At 51.0% G+C, this 18,710-nt stretch overlaps 1 protein-coding gene across 1 annotated transcript in view; it reads right to left on the reverse strand.

Annotated features, from left to right (window-relative positions):
- STXBP1 (syntaxin binding protein 1) overlaps positions 1-18,710 on the reverse strand; it is a 62,607-nt gene that overhangs the window by 16,811 nt on the left and 27,086 nt on the right. The window contains exons 2-9 of the mRNA XM_058672571.1: positions 14,702-14,751; positions 12,704-12,785; positions 9,453-9,529; positions 8,622-8,700; positions 7,677-7,780; positions 5,137-5,285; positions 2,820-2,904; positions 2,032-2,162 (exon numbers count right to left, since the gene is read on the reverse strand). Coding sequence (XP_058528554.1) covers positions 2,032-2,162; positions 2,820-2,904; positions 5,137-5,285; positions 7,677-7,780; positions 8,622-8,700; positions 9,453-9,529; positions 12,704-12,785; positions 14,702-14,751 — 757 coding nt within the window. The remainder of the gene's footprint in view (positions 1-2,031; positions 2,163-2,819; positions 2,905-5,136; positions 5,286-7,676; positions 7,781-8,621; positions 8,701-9,452; positions 9,530-12,703; positions 12,786-14,701; positions 14,752-18,710) is intronic.

The following is an 18,710-nucleotide window of genomic DNA, read 5'->3' on the forward strand; positions in this document are numbered from 1 at the left end:
CAGCTGGCCCTCAGCGTATCCTCATAGATGAGGTCAGGAATGGCTGCAGAGAGCTAGATTACAGGGAACTCAGAGTGAGGAGAGTGGACATTTGCTCACATTTTTAGAACCTTCATTTTGAAGTCTCTATCATTATGATTAATGTTATAAAAGAAAATGACATGAAGAGGGCATGTTGTAGCACAGTGGGCTAAGCTGCTCCTTGCAACACTGACATCAAAACAAGTTCAAGTCCCAGCTACTCTGCTTAGCATTCAACTCTCTGCTAATGCACCAGGGAAATCAGCAGAAGATGGCTCCTGCTCTTGGGCCCTTGCTACCAATGTGGGAGACCAGGATGGAGTTCCAGGCTCCTGATTTCTGCCCGGCCTAGAGCTGATGGTTGTGGCTTTTTGGGGAGTGAATCAGCAGATAGAACATCTCTCTGTCTTTCAAAAAAAAGTAACTATTTTTTCTTCTTTTTTCTATTTTATTTTTAATTTTATGGTACAATTTCATAGGCATAAGTAACTATTTTCTAAAAAAATGGCATAAAAGTGATGTAGTCTGTCTTCATATAAAGAATAATCAGCTTTTACAAACTGAGTTTCTCAGAACTGCTAAAAAATGTGCTTGTTTTTAATTGCATTTACTTACAATGAGAGAGAGCAAGAGAGGGAGACCTCCCATCTGCTGGTTCATTTCCCAAATGTTTCCAACAAGCGGGGTTGGGCCAGGATCAAAGCCAGAAACTGCTAATTCAAACTGGATCTCCCATGTGTCTGTCAGACACCCCGCACCCCGAATGCCTCCTAAGGTCCGCAATCAGCAGCAAGCTGGGGCTAGGAATTACATCAGGAATTTTTATGTGGGATGCAGGTGTCTCTAACCACTAGGTCAAATTCCTGCTCCCAGAAAAATGTTTTCTTGACGAAAGAAAATGGCTCCACTACACAGAAAGTACAGGAGACTCTTGTTCATAAATTTTATCACCATCCTATTTCATGATCTATAATGAATCAGTTTCAACAGTTTATTATACATGTATAGAAATATCACACTGTACCTTAATAAATTTATAAGTATTAAATAGTAATCAAAAATTTGAAAAAATGTTTCAAAGAAAATGGTGCTTAACAAGGCTTCATTTCTGGGCCCGGCAGCGTGGCCTAGCGGTTAAAGTCCTCGCCTTGAAAGCCCCGGGATCCCAAATGGGCGCCGGTTCTAATCCCGGCAGCTCCACTTCCCATCCAGCTCCCTGCTTGTGGCCTGGGAAAGCAGTTGAGGACGGCCCAATGCATTGGGACACTGCACCCGCGTGGGAGACCTGGAAGAGGTTCCAGGTTCCCGGCTTCGGATCGGCGCGCATCGGCCCGTTGCGGCTCACTTGGGGAGTGAATCATCAGACGGAAGATCTTTCTCTCTGTCTCTCCTCCTCTGTGTATATCTGGCTGTAATAAAATGAATAAATCTTTAAAAAAAAAAAAACAAGGCTTCATTTCTGAATAGGCAAACATACACAGCAGGCTACCGTGGGTTCAGGTGTCGTAAGAACTACAGATCTGAAGGTCCTGCTTGGAAATTCGGAAACATTCCTGCCACCCGAGTTTGGAAGCAAAGCTTATAGGCCGGGGCTGGTGAGTGGCACAGTAGGGAAAGCTGCCCCTGCAACTCTAGCATCCTGTACTGAGAGCCAGTTCAACTCAGATGGTCCCAGGGGTTAGGTCTCAGCCACCCATGGGGGAGACCCAGATGGAATTCCTGGCCTAGTCCTGGCTGCTGCGGTCACTCAGGCAGTGAAACAGCAGGGACACCTCTTCACTCTTTCTCTTCCTGTGTCTCAGATATTTTGACTTTAAACAAAATAAATAAATAAATAAATCTCCAAAAAAAAATTACAAGCTTATTCATAATACTATCAACACATCTGTTTTTTTCCCCGGGGATATGAATGTGGATTGGAAGTAGAGCAGCCGGGACTTGAACCAGTGCCCCTATGGGAGTTAGTCTGCAGTGCGGTGGCCCCTCTGAGGTCTGTAGGGTTGTACTCACTTGTATACGTCATTCTCAATAGGCAGCAGATCATAACTCATCGCCTGAAAAGTGAGTTCGTGGAGCACGGGGGAGCTGGGATCAAAGCCGCGGTCCAGGATCAGGAGCTGAGAGCGTGCCTTGTCTGGGCCCTGCGAGGGGGAGAGGGGAGGTGCTTCGCCTGCTGCTCAGAGACAGCGATGCTGCTTCTCAAAGCAGCAAAGCCCCTCGTGCCCACAGAAGGGGCAGCACGAGGAGATCCCAGGAGCATGAGTCTGCTCACACAGCACTGGGTGGTGCCACTGACGAACCCCGTGAGAGCCCTGGAGAGCAGATCTGATGCTGTGGCTGGGGTCTGCAGTGAGCTCATAGAGGACAGCTCCAGCCACAGGCGGCCACGGGCATCCACGGGCAGAGGGGGAAGCAGCCCCCTGGGGGCAGGCCTGCCATGAGGGACATCCCTGTGAAGCCTTGGGCAGTGACGGACTATAGCAGTGGTTGCATGGATCTGCGCTCAGCACAGCTGTCCCAGACTATCCACTCAGAGCACACGGAAACACTAAGGACATCGGAATGAGGCCTGCACGATGCTTCAATGCCAATTTTCTGGATTTGGCACTGTTGCACAGAAGATCTCCCAGGATATACACAGGGAACCAGCCAAGAGTTGCCGAAGAGCTGCACCCTGAGGTACACGGACCCCACCCGAACCTCCTGCATTGCATCAGAAGCTGACACAAAGGGAAGTGGCACTCAGCTTGCTGTGCTTGGGACGGGCATACACACAGGGACATCGGGCCCGGACTCACCTCCCCCATGGTTGGGTCATCTGCTTTGTAGGCATCCAGCTTGTCCTGGATTAGCTGAGCTAGCAAGGCGTTGTCCTTGTACTCCCTGACAAAGGAGGAATGACACACAGTGAACAGCCACAGCGCCTGAGGGCAGGCATCCTCTGCCGCCTGGAAGGACCCGGGACACGTGAGGAAGGTGGCAGGGCAGAGGAGATGTGGGTGGCATCCACAGAACTTTTTTAAAACAACTAAAATATATTATTCATAGACCACACGTGTGATGAGAGAGGACAAAATAAAACACTTAGCTAAGTGCCTGAAGCAGAATGACTTTCTTGTCCCCTTTTTTTAAGCTACTTAAACAGAAATAGAAGTAGTCCTGCCTAGCAGGTACAGCCACAGTTCTAGAAGACTGACCACTCGTCCTCTTCCTGGGATCAGTCAAAGCCTGGCCCTGTCATACTCATTCCCTTCCAATCTCTTGGGCCTTGTGGGTGACTGCTCTAGGCAGGAGGACAGAGGTGAGACCCTCTGACCCCTGCACCCTTCTCCCACCCCGGCTGAGTCCGACAGCACCCCTACGCTATGTCTGGCTGGACAGGTAGTATGGGCAGCAGCTACCACCTGCCTCGCCAACCCCAGTGCCACAGCAGCTCTGCTCCTGGGATGGGCTTCGGCCACCCGGCTGAAGACACAGCCTGGGCTTCATCTCTTAACTCCCACCCAGCTTTGGCCAGTGGCACAGGCATACCTCATTTCGTCTCATTCCCTGTACTGCAGCCTGCAGATGCTGCGTGCGTTACAAGCTGAGGGCCAGCTGTAACCGTGCATACAGCAGGTCACTGACTGTACTCATGCCATACCTCTGCCCCACACTGGCTGCTTTTTGGTTAGGAAAGGTGATAGTTTTCTTTTTCTTTTTTTTTTAAAAATCTATTTTATTTTTACTACAAAGTCAGATACACTGAGAGGAGGAGAGACAGAGAGGAAATGGAGCTGCCGGGATTAGAACCAGCGGCCATATGGGATCAAGGCGAGGACCTTAGCCACTAGGCCACGCCGCCAAGCCCCAAGGTAATAGTTTTCTGTGTGTGCTTTGGACCCAGGGCTGTTACAGGCTATACAGGCTGCAGTATAACTTTAAGGCTTAATTGTGTCGTTCCAATTTTAGTATATGTGCTCCCAAAGCGAGCACTTTTAGGCTTCATTGTGACCACTGCTTTGCTGTGGTGGCCGGAGACGATCTCTAAGGCATGCGGACACCCACAAGGGAGCAGGGCCAGGCTGCAGGGCAGCCGTGAGGAGGTGGTTTCTGCAGGCCCCACATTCCAGCAAAGGGACGGTAAGGACAGTGGCTAGCACCGAGCTCCCTTCCTGCTCGCCCCATCCTCCCTGACCATCCTATCCTGCTGCACCTACTTAGCCTCCCCTCCCCTTTCCTGCCTCAGCCCACACTGCCACCTTCTGTTCCCAAAGACCTGCTCCACTCCCTCATCACAGGGCCCCAGAGGTTTCCCAGTGGTAACAGCAGCAGAACAGGTTCCCAAACCTGACCCTTGAGGTCTCCCAAAGTAGCCCCGTCCTCCCCCGCAGCCCCACAAATACACTGTTAGAAGATGGATCCTTCCAGCTTGCCCTTGGCTCCCCCAAATCCAGCCACCCACTCACTTCAGTTGCAGGAACTGACTGCCCACACAAATGCCCTCCTGCTCTCCTCGCAGGCCTGCTGGAACCATAACATGTCCTTCAAGACCCAGCTCAAATGGGAACCTCTGTCCCTGCCCCAGGGCCTCCCCCTGGCTCTGCGTGTCCTGGTGTGTGGCTCAGCCTGTCTCATGGCCTGTGATGGAGCTATAGCTACTATGTACACACGTCTGCTGCCATCCACAGCTGGCCCCTCCCATCTCCAGCTCAGGAAAGCCTGCCCAGGCAGGGCTGTGTCTTCAGCCCTAAGTACCCTGGCACTCAGCACTTAGCAAGTCAGTGACGAGCAGGTGACTAAACTCTGAGGAAAGTGCCCTGAAGCTGGAGTTCTAGAAAGACAGTGACACCTGCAGGGGAGCTGGGGCGGCAGTTCCCCAGGGAAGCCCAGTTTGGTTGTCTGCTATGCTCTTGCCTGCACATACTTCAGTTCGCAATCACCATGTGTATACATGCTGCCAAAGCGAGCACTCGCAACCACACTATGTAAAAAATAACAAAACCCTTGGAAGACCCTCACTCTGCATCCTCTTGAGGCTGCTGGGGATCCCTGGGGCCAGAGGCAGTGCTGGGGATGGCTCCCGCCCGGGGGACACACCAAGGCCAGCTGAGGCAGACGGGCACGCTGCCTTACCCCCGATACCGCACGGCCGGGTACTCCTTCAGGGTGGCACACAGCGTGGCGATCTGCTCGGCCAGGCGCTCCAGGATGGGGTTTTTCATCTGAGCCTTGTGGGGACTGTAGAAGCTCTGGAAAGAGTCTGCAGAGTCCAAGGAATACACCTGAGGAGGAGAACAAACCACACGCATGGTGTGCGCCAGCACGTGGGAGACACAGGCGCAGCTCCCGACTCCTGGACTGAGCCCACTCCAGTCCTGACTGCGGGGGCCACTTGGGCAGTGAACTAGTGGGCTGAACATCTCTCTGTCTCTTCCACTCTAACTCTGACTTTCACATAAATATTTTTTTAAGAGTGGCTTGCATGCTACTGAGAAGTCGGTGCAGGTGAGAGAAAGCCAGAGCAGGGAAAGAAAATGCTGCCGGACTGGGAGGCAGGGCCCTGGGCTGAGGACGCAGGGGATGCCAAGGGCTTGGAGAGGCAGGTGGTCACCCCAACAGGGTGCTTCCACTGAGGGGGCTGCGCGAGCCCAGGATGTCTGCAAAACCATGCCAAGGCCAGGAGGCCACGGGCCATTACAAGTTCAGCTTGTAATGAATAAGGGATCAACTAGAAATTGTGCCATGACTGCAGGCAGATGGAGATTTTTAAAAATATTTTTTAAAGTTTACTGATTTATTTGAAAGCTAGCTTTATAGAGAAAGAGGGAGAGATCGTCCAACCTCCAGTTCACTCCCCAAAAGGCTGCAGTGGCCAGAGCTGGCTAGTTCCAAATCAGGAGCCGGGAGCTTCTTCCGGGTCTGTCACTGTGGCAGGAGCCCAAGCACTTGGTCCTTCCTCCACGGCTTTCCCAGGTACTTATCTTGGATCGGAAGTGGAGCAGCCAGGATTCAGAGGTGGCAGCTTTGGTTGCTATACCACAGTGTGCGCCCCAGGAAGGAACTTTGTTTTTTACTCATTCTTGTTTTTTTTCAAGATTTTATTTTTATTGCAAAGCCAGATATACAAAGAGGATGGAAAATCCGTTGGTTCATTCCCCAAGTGACTGCAATGACCGAAGCTGCACCGATCTGAAGTCAGGAGCCTGGAGCCTCTTCTAGTTCTCCTACATGGGTCAGGGTCCCAAAGCTGTGGGCTGTCCTTGACTGCTTTCCCAGGCCACAAGCAGGGAGCTGGATGGGATGTGGAGCTGCCGGGATTAGAACCGGTGTCCATATGGGTTCCCAGTGCGTTCAAGGCGAGGACTTTAGCCACCAGGCTAGGCTACTGTGCCGGGCCCATGAAGGAACTTTTATAGCCCGAATTATCTCTTATACGTGCTAAATACTTTTCTCTTAAAGATTCTCAAAATATGGATCCGGCGGGATGGCTTAGCGGCTGAATCCTTGCCATGCATCCACCAGAATCCCATGAGGGGGACAGTTTGTGACTTGGCTGCTCCACTTCCCATCCAGCTCCCTGCTTGTGGCCTGGGAATGCAGTCAAGGACGGCCCAAAGCTTTGGTACCCTGCACCCGCGTGGGAGACCTGGAGGAGGCTCCTGATTCCTGGCTTCGGGATTGGCTCAGCTCCAGCCGTTGCGGCCACTTGGGGAGTGAGTCATTGAACGGAAGATCTTCCTCTCTGTCTCTCCTCCTCTCTGTATATCTGCCTTTCCAATAAAAATAAATCTTTTTTTTAAAAGTTAATAAATAAAAGATTCCCAAAATATAAAATTCCCTCTTAAACTACTCAGTCTACTAGCATTCTCTCCAAGTCCTCACATACATCATGTTGGTTTTCTAACAAACCTATTTTTAAAAATTTATTAGTTTCTTAACATTTCAAAAAATGTACTACTACTGAACACGCCAGGCAGTCCAGGTGGTGAGGGGACTGACACCTTTCCTCCAGCAGGAGAGGGACTTCCAGCAGAGACAGCAGTCACGTGATGGATTTGCCAGCCCTCCCTAATCAGAGTAAGTTGATGCCTGGTTCCACAGCCCAGTCAGGAGACCTGTATGCCCCAGGCATCTCTGATCTCCACAAAATGCATGAAAACATGCTGGGATAGAATCTGTCCCTTCCCTTACAATCGCTTTGCCTTTGCTGCTCGAACTACTCGCCCCCTCCCCAAGGGCATAGGGCAGGTTGCTGCTGTGGTCCCCCAGCACCCAAGGGGTTAACAGTTAATGACAGGGCCACCATCTGTTCCTGGCGCGTGACGGGCTGAGGCGGTCTCTCGGAACAACAGCCTCCTTTGCAGCAGATGGGCCGCCTTGCCCTCCCTCTCCTCCCTGCCCTTCTTGGATGGGCTCCTTCCTGGTTATTCAGGGGGGCAGCCACAGGGTGGACGCTGGGCAGGGTCGGGATGCGCCAAGGAAGGCACAGACCTGAGAGAGTCAGAGAGAGCCAGAGAGGAAGACAAGAGCAGTGGTACAGCCCCATAGAAAGAATCTCGCTTCCAGGAAATCAGCGTTCACTCACCCGATGGATACTCCCCCCACCCCGCCCCGGGATTCTGGAGGGGGTCACCAGGAGCCAGCTGTCCTGCAGGCTCCCTGCTCAGCCTCACCTGGGACTCGTACGGGAGAAAGGCGATGTTGATTTCCGTCAGAGTTTTGATGACTTTGGCTGCTCGGGACTTCACCAGCTCATTAAAAAGGGCATCTGGACAGGCTGCAGCAACAACAAGACCGGGTCTGCTGCCTGCCCAGCAGCTGCGCGGGTCCAGCATATTCCTGGTTTTCTCCATGTTTTTAAAAGACAGATAGTTCAGCACACACTAAAATACCCAATACCTCGAGGGTATAACAGGAAGGCAAAACCACCTGAAGGCCCTCAACAGACCAGAGGGGACAGAATGAGATACTGAGAGCTAAAACAAACCCATCTTCTGATCCCAAAGAAAGCAGAAAATAATTAAGAAGGGCAAGCCTTTCACATAAACGCCTTGAGGGCTGCTGAGTTCTTGCTATCTCTGTCACCTGGTTACCCCACAAGCTCTACACAGCTCTGCCTCTCCTCCAGGATCAGCACACAAAACTCCAACAAATAAATGACATCCCAGGGCAGTGGTCTTGGGTTTGAAGATCCAATCCAGGGGGTAGGAGTATCGTGGCAGCTGAACAACTGATGGGCACAGACCACAGTTCATTGTAACATCCGGAAGTCTGTGTGATGGGACCCCATGGTCAGTATCAGGAAAATTCATCCGGAAGTCTGTGTGATGGGACCCCATGGTCAGTATCAGGAAAATTCTTCCTGGCGTTTAGCTCTCTGGTCCCTAGGAGAGGCCGCATTGAGCCATTTCTCATTCGGGAAGAACTGCATGTCTATGGGGTTTGTATTTGAGTACGGTTGCTGTTTATCTCTTATACCATTTTTCTTCTCAAGAACAAGGGAAGGCATGGCGACAATCTGCTTCTCTTCCTATTGATCTGACTTGATTCAGGGGTGGCCAAGTTGTGCAGAAATGCTGGCCTGGCCCATAGCCGGGGCAGCCCACTACAGTACTTACAGTCGGTGAAGAACACGTGTGCGGCCCGGTACTTAGCAGTCGGTGGGTCCTTAAAGTCACTGATGAGAGAGTGGACGGACTGCAGACAGGGAAAAGAGGGGAGCTGAGTCCAGTTTTAAAGGCAAACAGGTCCTGTATCTGACACTGAGCTAACTGCAAGCCGCCTTCATGTCACTCGCACAAAAGAGCTGGGATGCTTAATGTGTAACTCGCACACACATGTTCCACTGCAACTGAGTCCTGAGGGCTTAACGCAGGGACTATTTCTGAGCTCAGCTGAACAACAGCCCTCTTGGCCTGGTCCACAGGGACACCTGAGACCCAGAGAAGAGGAAATGGGTCACAAATCCTCCAGGAGACATGGGCTGTGTCCTAGCAATGGACTTACACCTGCAGAAACTCGCGTGAGCCAGCTTTCAGGAGTGAAAAGTAAGAACTACAGGGAATTTACACAGACCAAAAGCTGTAAGACAAACATCACCCCAAAAGCAAGGAAGTGGAGCTGCTGCCTTGAACCAACCCACAAGATGACGAGACAGAGCCAAGTGAATGCTAACTGGATCTGGACAAAATGAACCTGAGCACCTAACACTCCTAAGAACGGAGTGGATCTTCTAGTGTGATCAAGTGGATCTCCCTGCTGAGAGGGAGTGTGGGTCACCCAGGGCTACGGGATGCCAGCCACTGCATGTCAGTAAGCTTCACGCACTCCCCGTGGCTCACTGCATGAACACCCCCACCTGCGGGCTATGCACGTATACAAATATCACAGGTGTGCTTCACCCAGAAATGGCAGCCGCTGCGACCAGGACACCTCAGCAGAGGGTTTACCTTCTCGGATGGAGTGATGAGGTACACGGCCTCCAGGCTCGGGAGTGGCTCTCTGCGTTTGTTGATGTCTTCCACAACTAGATGAGAGAACAGCCCTCCGTGAGTAAGGAAACACGACTGGCCATCGCAGAATTTGTTTTTTTTTTTTAAAAGATTTATTTATTTTATTACAAAGTCAGATATACAGAGATGAGGAGATACAGAGAGGAAGATCCTCCGTCCAATGATTCACTCCCCCAAGCGAGCCGCAACGGCTGGTGCTGTGCCGATCCGATGCCGGGAACCAGGAACCTCTTCCGGGTCTCCCATGCGGGTGCAGGGTCCCAATGCATTGGGCCGTCCTCGACTGCTTTCCCAGGCCACAAGCAGGGAGCTGTATGGGAAGTGGAGCTGCTGGGACTAGAACCGGTGCCCATTTGGGATCCTGAGGCGTTCAAGGAGAGGACTTTAGAATGGCCACCTCCATGATGGCATAAACGAAAATCTACACTGAGGGGGGAAGAAGCATTCACCCCGACAGTTACCACCTTCCTAGGCAGCGCATTCCACAGCCTCGCTGTGGTTGTCAGAAGGCCCAAAACCCTGTCACATTTTGGCTTACGTTCTTGATCTGTTCTGAGAAAAGAGAGAAAACACTACCTCCCGCTGTCAAGAATGATTCTCTTGCCTCTCTAGCTTCTTCTCGTCTGTCCCGGAAAATCCCAGGTCCTTCAGAATTTCCATGCTGAGCATACTTGTTAAAATAGAACCATGTGGTCATTTTCCTTCACGCAGCAAATAATGACATACTCAACACACCCTCCGTATCTCAAGAATTCTGAGATCATATTTTGCTAACGCAGACTGTGGGCTTCTGCTATGCCTGTTTCTTTGGGGGTTCCATCCACTATTTCAACTGGGAAAAGCAGCTTTTGGGAAAAGCTCACCCCACTGGTAGCACTCACTAACTCATGCAGGGGACAGCAGCCAGTCTTCCTCTGTGGATGATTTCGGTACATAAAAGCATCACTTTAGCAGTACCGCCTGTAACATCTATGAAGACTTTCACCCCCAAATAATGTTCAGGCTACTACCTAAATCCCCCAATCATCCACTTTACCATTGATGATAGGTTTTAAAATTTCATAAGAAATGAATATTCTTCCAGTGATTTGGGGCTTCAACTTAGGGTTGCTAACTGAAATTTTGTTAAGAAAGAACACTTTTTGAAAACCACCTTTGGTGCCTGGCTTAATGGTTCAGTGGCTACTCCTTGCCTTTCACGTGCCAGGATCCCATTTGGTTGCTGGTTCTAATCCTGGTTACTCCCCATCCAGCTCCCTGCTTGTAGCCTGGGAAAGCAGTGGAGGATGGCCCAAAGTCTTGGGACCCTGCACCCGCATGGGAGACCTGGAAAAAGCTCCAGGCTCTTGGCTTTGGACTGAATCAGTTCCAACTGTTGGAGTCATCTGGGAAGTGAACCAGCAGATGGAAGATCTCTGCCTCTCCTTCTCTCTGTAATCTGCCTTTCCAATAAAAAGAAACAAATCTTTAAAAAGCCAAAAAACAAAAGGCACAAAATCCACCTTTTTGGGGATTAAGGTAGACAAAAGTCTGTGTAGCTGGGAAGCTGAGCCCCACGACCACAGTGAGTCAACAGAATATGTGAAATGGGTGAATGAAGAGGTACCAGTGTAAGCGCTTACCCAGAAAACGTGAAAAAGAACCAGAGCACAGAGTAAGGTGGCTGCGCCGGGGCGGGGTTTCCGGGGGAGTGGGGAGGAGGCTACTCCGCCACCAGAAGCCTGTCAGATTCATCTGCCTTCGCCCCGTCCCACCACATCCCCTTTAATTTTTGTGCATGGTTTTGCTTTGGTAGAGAAAAAAAAATCTTTTAAAAACTCAATCACGAAAAGAATGCTGCAAGTTCCAATCAGGACAAACCTGGTCTTAAAACCACTCAAACCACTGATACGAAAGTCACAACAGAGATGATGTATTCCCAATCAACGGGAAATCCTACAAGATTTTCACAACTTAATGGCATTTTAGTATCCCCCAAAATAGGAAAGACATACATTTTAGAATGCCACCACCACCCCAGGCACCTTCCCTCTGAGGACAGCCACCACCCCACCCTGAGTGGGGAGCACCACTCTGTGGGGACCCCACCTGTGTCTGCACTCCAAAACAGTCTGTGGCTGGCTGCTTCCTGGCTTTGGGCCTGCCAAGGCAGAGCAAGCCCCAAGTACATGGAGCATTCCGCTCCTTACTGCACGCCTTGTTCATCAGGTCTGCGTTGCTGTGTGGGCTGGAGCGCTCCTGACTTGACTGCCTTTTGGTACTCCCACTGTAACTATGTCCCGACCAGCTTCATGAGTCCACTCTTGACCTTGGGGTTTCAGTCCCTTTAGGGGGTTCCTAGGAACCACGCTCTGGGGGCACTCCTGCATACGTGCCTCCCTGCTCTTGTAGGTATGCACCTCAGTGCAGAGCTGCCAGCTCACAGGACACGTATGCCTTCAATTGAACCAGATGCTGCCCAGTGCCCTCCAGAGCAGCTGTGCCACCTGACGGTCAGTCACGTAGGCACCCTCTTTGTCTACACCCTCGTCAGCGCTTGCCATTCCCAGAGTTTACATGTTCTAATCGGGCGAGTCTCTGTGCTGGTTAGAATGGCACTTTCCTGACCACTAATGAGCAGGGCGTGTGTTCCCATGTTTATTGACTGAGCAGATGGCCTCCTCTGTCTTTATCTGTTGGGTGGCCTGCCTGGTGCTTTGAGCATCCAGGTCTTTCAGGAGCTTACCAACCACACAGGTTGTCAGAAGACACTCTAGGGTCCGGCGGCGTGGCCTAGCGGCTAAAGGCCTCGCCTTGAACGCCCCAGGGTACCATATGGGCGCTGGTTCTAATCCCGGCAGCTCCACTTCCCATCCAGCTCCCTGCTTGTGGCCTGGGAAGGTAGTTGAGGACGGCCCAATGCATTGGGACCCTGCACCCGCGTGGGAGACCCGGAAGAGGTTCTAGGTTCCCGGCATCGGATCAGCATAGCATCGGCCCGTTGCGGCTCACTTGGGGAGTGAATCATCGGACGGAAGATCTTCCTCTCTATCTCTCCTCCTCTGTGTATATCTGGCTGTAATAAAATGAATAAATCTTAAAAAAAAAAAAAAAAAAAGAAGACACTCTAAGAATGAAAAGGAAAGGGTAGGGTGGGCTGCAGATGGAGGATGTGCACGTGGCGCCAACCCAGAAAGCACTGGACTCACTGGTTATGCCCTCCGTCATGATATCCGTCATCTTGCAGCAGGAGGACAGCATCCGCATGCTCAGCTGATCCACCACCAGCACCTGGAAGGAAGGGGGCACTCAGGGACGCAGGGCCCCCACCGGGAGCTATTTATCAGTGAGTGCAGAATGCTGTAGAAAAGGTGCTTCCTGGGGTCCGGAAGTCAGCCGGGAGGCATCTCTACCTTCACCTCCGTTCCTAATCACAATCCTTCAGTATTTGGAGACTCTTCTCACTGACTTTTATGAACTTCCAAGGAATAAAAGAGGGACCCATAAAAAAACGCAAAAAAATAATAAATAAAAGGAAAAGAATGACCGGAGTCTTTGACACCCACAGATAACTGCATGAGTGCTTTTTCAGAGCATGACCTTGTGGTTTAGGGAGCGTGAACACAGTGCCCTCACTGGCAAACAGCTGGAGATGGCTCTGCACAGCTGCTTCCAGGATACGCAACTTCCCAGCACACATGTCCTCTGGGCGCATCATGACCTTGGCTCACGGTGGAGGAACAAGAACCCTCCAGTGTGGCAGTTGTGTAGCTGACCTCCCCTAGCTCTTCCCCAGGCCGCGGAAGGAGGGAGATGGCAGGTCGGAGGAGGCCACTTCTTTAATGAGATAAGCAGGGAGCTACAGGAGCTGGACACACTGGGCAGACCAGACAGCTCTCCACTGCAGTGCAAGGGCCAGCTGGTTTTCATTTGGAATGACAGCTCCCCTGACACTAGTCTACCATTTAATGTCTACAAATCTATCATTGAGGGGGAAGAGTGTCTGAGTTCCCGACAGAGAGGCAGGTGTCTGGCGTGGCAGTTCAGACACCCATGTTCCCTGGGGGAATTCCTTCCTGAGTCGAGCTCCCTACTAGACCAGGGAGCAGGTGATGGCTCCAACAGCAGGCCCCTGCCACTTGTAGAGCAGCCCAGCTCTGCCAGTGTAGGTATCTACACAAACAGCCCAGTAGGAGTTTTCTAACTTTCTGTGTGCCTCTTGACCTCCCAAATAAAATAGTAAGAAAAAAGAAAAAGGGAACTGGCATTGTAGGTTAGTGCGTTAAGCTGCAGTTTGCAATATCAGCATCCCTTACTGGAGTGCTGGTTCAAGTCCCAGCTACTTCACTTTGATTGAGCTTCTGGCTAATCCATGTGGGAAGGCAGCAGAAGATGATGGCTCAAGCACTGGGGCACCTGCCACCAATGGGGCAGATCAGAGTGGAGTTCCTGCGTCCTGGTCCAATGTCGCAGTCATTTGATGGGGATAATGATGTTGGCTACAACAGGAGCCCACACAGCCAGGGCTGAGACTTTAAAATACTCCTGTGTGCATTAAAGACATATGTGCTTCTGATTGGAGGGAAATCAGAGAGCAAGTGTGGTGGGAATAAACACTTCAGCAGCACATGAGGTGGTACAGGTAGAACTGCACACCCTCCTGGCAGGTGGAGTGTGAGGCCTGGACAAGCCTGAAAAGTCTGACTTGCTGCACACAGGACAGTACTTTCCTGGGCCATCCTCTATGGAATTTGCCTCACTCATACATTAATAAACAAGCTAACTTGCTTACAAATTTGTCTTCTCGCAGATGGAGGTAGACCAGATGACAGATGAGGGCTTGCGTGAGCCATAGCACAGTATTTAATGGCTATAAAAGAGCATCCCTTTGATTCTCTCATAGTGAGTGGATTTCTCCTGCTTTACCCAACGGGTGTCAGGTCAGATTTTGGTTGAAGGAAAGAAACACACTGCCCGGCTAATGATCTTTAAGATAAGCTTCGTGGCCAACAGAATTTGAAACCAAGGTCATTTACATGAGCGGCAGAACAGAGCAGCTTTGCACAGTCCAAGAGCCTCTGCACTCTGGACACAGCCAAGCCCTCATTCCCATCCCACCCCCTTCAGCCAGCTCTGTCCATTTGTATTTCCCAGAACGTCAGGGCCTTGAGGGCCAATGATCACTGATAATGACGGGTGACACTCACCTTCCACTCCCCCTTCTTCTTGACCTTCTTGATAACATCATGCATAATCTCTAAAAAGCAGAAAGAAGGAAGGAAGGATGGAGGGTAGGAAGGAAGATAGGAAGAGGGGAAGGGAAGGGAAGAAGAAAGGAAAGCAAGGTTAGTTCAATGTAATTTCAACCTCCACACCTGACTATTAGACCAACTCACTTTCCCTACACTTTAGCCAACTCATCTGCTGACTGAGCCATAGTCAATTCACCCTATAGAGTTTTCCTCCTGTTGCTTTTATTCAGTGAATCTCAAGTATTTTGGTCTCAGGACTTCATACTTTGAAGAATTAAGACCCAGAAGATTGTGCGTTCATGTGGGTAAATACCTATTAAACATTTTCCATATTACAAACTAAACTGAGAAGTTTTAAACATTTATCAATTGGTGTGGGTGCCAGGCCGGGATCGTCTCCATGCTCAGAGCCCCGATTCCAGCCACCACGTACACGCGGTGGCCTGTCCCTGGGCCTGCGGGAACTCCACAGGCTGCTCCCTTCATCCTGAGTACACCGAAGGGGGAAGTCTGGAGAGCTGGGCGGGGCCTAGCCCCACCCGCTGCCATCATTGCCCGGTGGATGGGATTGGGGAGGGAGTGAACTTGGGGCCTGGGGGTTAAAACTTCCAGCAGCCTCTTGGCTGCTGGGGGGGGTGCCATGCCTGGAACCCCAATTCCAGCCACCGTGTACACGCGGTGACCTGTCCCTGGGCGGCCAGTGCGCCATTCGGTGCCAGGCTCCGCCTGCTGGCCCCCGCCCCCCGCCCCCGGTGGCCAGCTCCAGGGTTTTGGGGCTTTGAATTGCTGCTTAGGTAGCTCCATGTTAAGCCCATTGTGCTTCTGGGATGTCAATCAATCCTAAAGACCTCCAACGACAAAGTAACTTTTCCTTTGAAGGTAAGTGAGGATAATGAGACCTGGTAGGTTTGAGGAGAAGGACCAGATGATCTTTATGGAAAAGTCTGATATATCAACCTCCTATCACTCCAGTGTAGAACTTGTAATCACTGAACTAAGCTGAGCACCGAACACCAGTCCATGTAAAAGCTAAGACTCGGGGCTTGTCTAGCATGATCATAACCTATTAACTGACATGATGATGGATCAGGAGACGGGTCTCATTAGGCAGGGCCATGACATTAACCAGCACACGAGACAACCATATCTGGGGGTAGATTCTGTGGGGGATGTGTGGGCCAAACCCCATGGAAATACTAGACCCACTGGTTAGCTCAAGAGTTGGGGTGGTGATGGACTAAGCTAGGTGTGACCAACGAGCCTGCCATCACTCATGGGTAAAGGAACCAATAACAGTCTGGACTGGTCAAGGCAGCAGCACCCAAAAGTGCATCCTAAATAGGGTGTGGGGTGGGCCGGGCTGCAACGTTCACCAGCTCATACAAGGTCAAATGGAAGGCCAGACTATGCCTGACACTGGCCTAAAATCCACTGGCATGTATGAGAACTGGGTCTGAGAGTCAGTCAAGTGGAGGAACTTGGGAAACTCCCTTGGTAGGTCATAGCTCCTGCTGGTGAATACATGATCCAGACCTGGGGGCCGGACAAGCTGGGTAAAGTAGCTCCAATGGCTGGCTAATGTGCGGATGGGTAATGGAACTGGGTGGACTGGGCAGGGCCAAGCAAACCTTAGCCCACAAGCAAAATCAGAAATCAGGATGGAGTGCAGGTCATGCCGAGCTAAGCTCTTGAACCTACTGGTCTGCATGAGCTGGGGAGGCTAAGCCACAGCATCTAGGGCAGGGGCTGGGACAGGCGAGGGGTTGTGCGAAGCTGAGTCAGAGCAACCACTGGCATGCATGTGATCTATGGCTGGGAACAGGCCCAGTTGGGGAACTAAGGGGACACCCTAGCTGGGTTGCAATTCCCACTGAGGAGCACAGGGGCTGGAATGGGGGCTGCGCTCTGATCTGGATATGGCTGTAGTCTCCCTTGGCAAAAGTGTGGGCTGGGACTGGATGCACCAAGCTGGGCTAGACTCCTCTGGTGCTCTGGAGGACCAGGGTAGATGTGGGATGGACTAGGCTAGGTCTCAGCCCCTACTGAGCCATGTGTGAGCTATATGTGGGTATGGATGAGCCGTGGCTGGGCTGAAACATCCAACAGTAAGAACCAGATTGGGTTGAAGGCCAGTCAGGAAAAGTCACTGTTCCTGCTAGGACAGGAGGTGAACTGAGTAGGGCTGGCTCATAGACCCACTGTTACACGCGAAATCTGGCATTGGGAGAGGTTCTTATGGAAGAGACTGGGCAACTCCTCTGTCAGGACACAGTCCTTGCAGGTAAGTGCAAGAAGCATGATAGGAAACAGCCCAGAACAGGCCATGGAAAGTTTCCCATTGGCATACATACGGGGGCAGACCAGGCTGAACCCGTTTACATCACCCATTGGCGAAACCGAGCACCAGAACAGAGTGTGGGTCGAGCCAGGTTCAGTCGTGACAAAAACCAGTGCACATTATGGAGAGCCAAAGTGAGGTGACCTGTACCGGATATGACCACAACGCCCAACCAGCACATGTTAGAACCAGGGAGCGAAGGGGTGGAGCTGGCAGGGAGAATGTTGGGGGACTCCCCTGCTGGACAGCTACTCCCACTGGAGAGCATGAGTTGGGATGGGTTCAGACCAGACTAGACAGGGCTACAACAGAAGTTGGCGCTGGGGGATAATTCTGTCAAGTTAAATTGCAGAACCACCTGGAGAGTGCATAATCTGGGAGTGAGAATGGCCTAGAAGGGAAATAGTGGGTTCCTCCCTCTTAGGTTACCACTCTCACTGGAGGGTACGAAAACCAGGACAGGAGCTGGAGTGGCAAGACAGAAAGGCACCCAACAGCATGTGGGTGGGCTGGAGAGTTGGGCTGCTTGGGTTCAACTAGGCTTCAATGCCCATTGACATGTATGAGAGCTAAATGGGATGTGGGACAGACTGGACTAGTCTGCTATACATACTGGCAAGCATGTGAACCAGGACAGGGGGTGGGCCTGGTGGGGGTTATTGTGGGTCACTCTGACTAAGCCACAGCTTCCACTGGTTTATGTGAGGGTCGAGTGTGTGCTGGGCAGAATCAGGCTGGACTTCAACACCCACTGATCTGTGTAAAAGACAAGTCTGGAAACAGAACAGACCCAGCAATTGCAAGCATCAGCTGATTGGGGCGACAGACTGTGCCAGGCCCTGTACTTGCAAGTACACACAAGAATCTGGTCTGCGAACACCTCAGACAAAGTTTCTTTGGGGATCTCCCCAATCGAACTGCCGGACTCAGAATCCTAACCATGAAAAGACAGCGGACAGAATAAGTCAGTCAACTACCTCAGCCATATGTTGGCAGTGAAAAACTGGGTAAACGGAGACTCTAAGATGGACTATGTCAATCAGTGGATTCTTCAGCGACCTCATTGTGCTTGGAATGGCAAGATTCGCAGTAATTCATAACTGTTCAACTATCAAAACCACTTGAGCAAGACCCTCGGAGCATGCCCCACATCAGGGACCTGGGATGGGTGGGAGACTGGGTGGGGCTTCTCCCTTAATCTCCCCCTTTACCCCAGATACATGAAAAAAATGTGGAAATAATAGTCTTATCCACTTTCCTGTAGCCCTTGAATCTTTTTGCCCTAATTAACTATGTAAAAATTGTCCAAAATAAAGAAAAAAAAGCCAATGAAGAGGCTTGGCAAAAAAAATATCAATTCATTTAAAACAACGAGTCCACTGTATGTTAATATAAGTAGTAACTAACTATATGTTCAACAACAATAATAAACTACGGAAAACAGTGGCATTCCCCCACCCCCAAATTTGCAATATATGCCTAGCTTCAGAGAAGAGAATGGAGCTCTCCCGCCTGCTTCCGCAGTTGGTCTGCTGGGACTCCTGGCAGCTGGAAAAGGCCACCATGAAAGCATGGCCATGGACAAGGCAAGTAGCATCTTAGTATGAGATAGTTCTGACTTCATGA

This window comes from Ochotona princeps, chromosome 14 (assembly GCF_030435755.1).
Source record: "Ochotona princeps isolate mOchPri1 chromosome 14, mOchPri1.hap1, whole genome shotgun sequence".
NCBI classification, from domain to species: Eukaryota; Metazoa; Chordata; class Mammalia; order Lagomorpha; family Ochotonidae; genus Ochotona; species Ochotona princeps.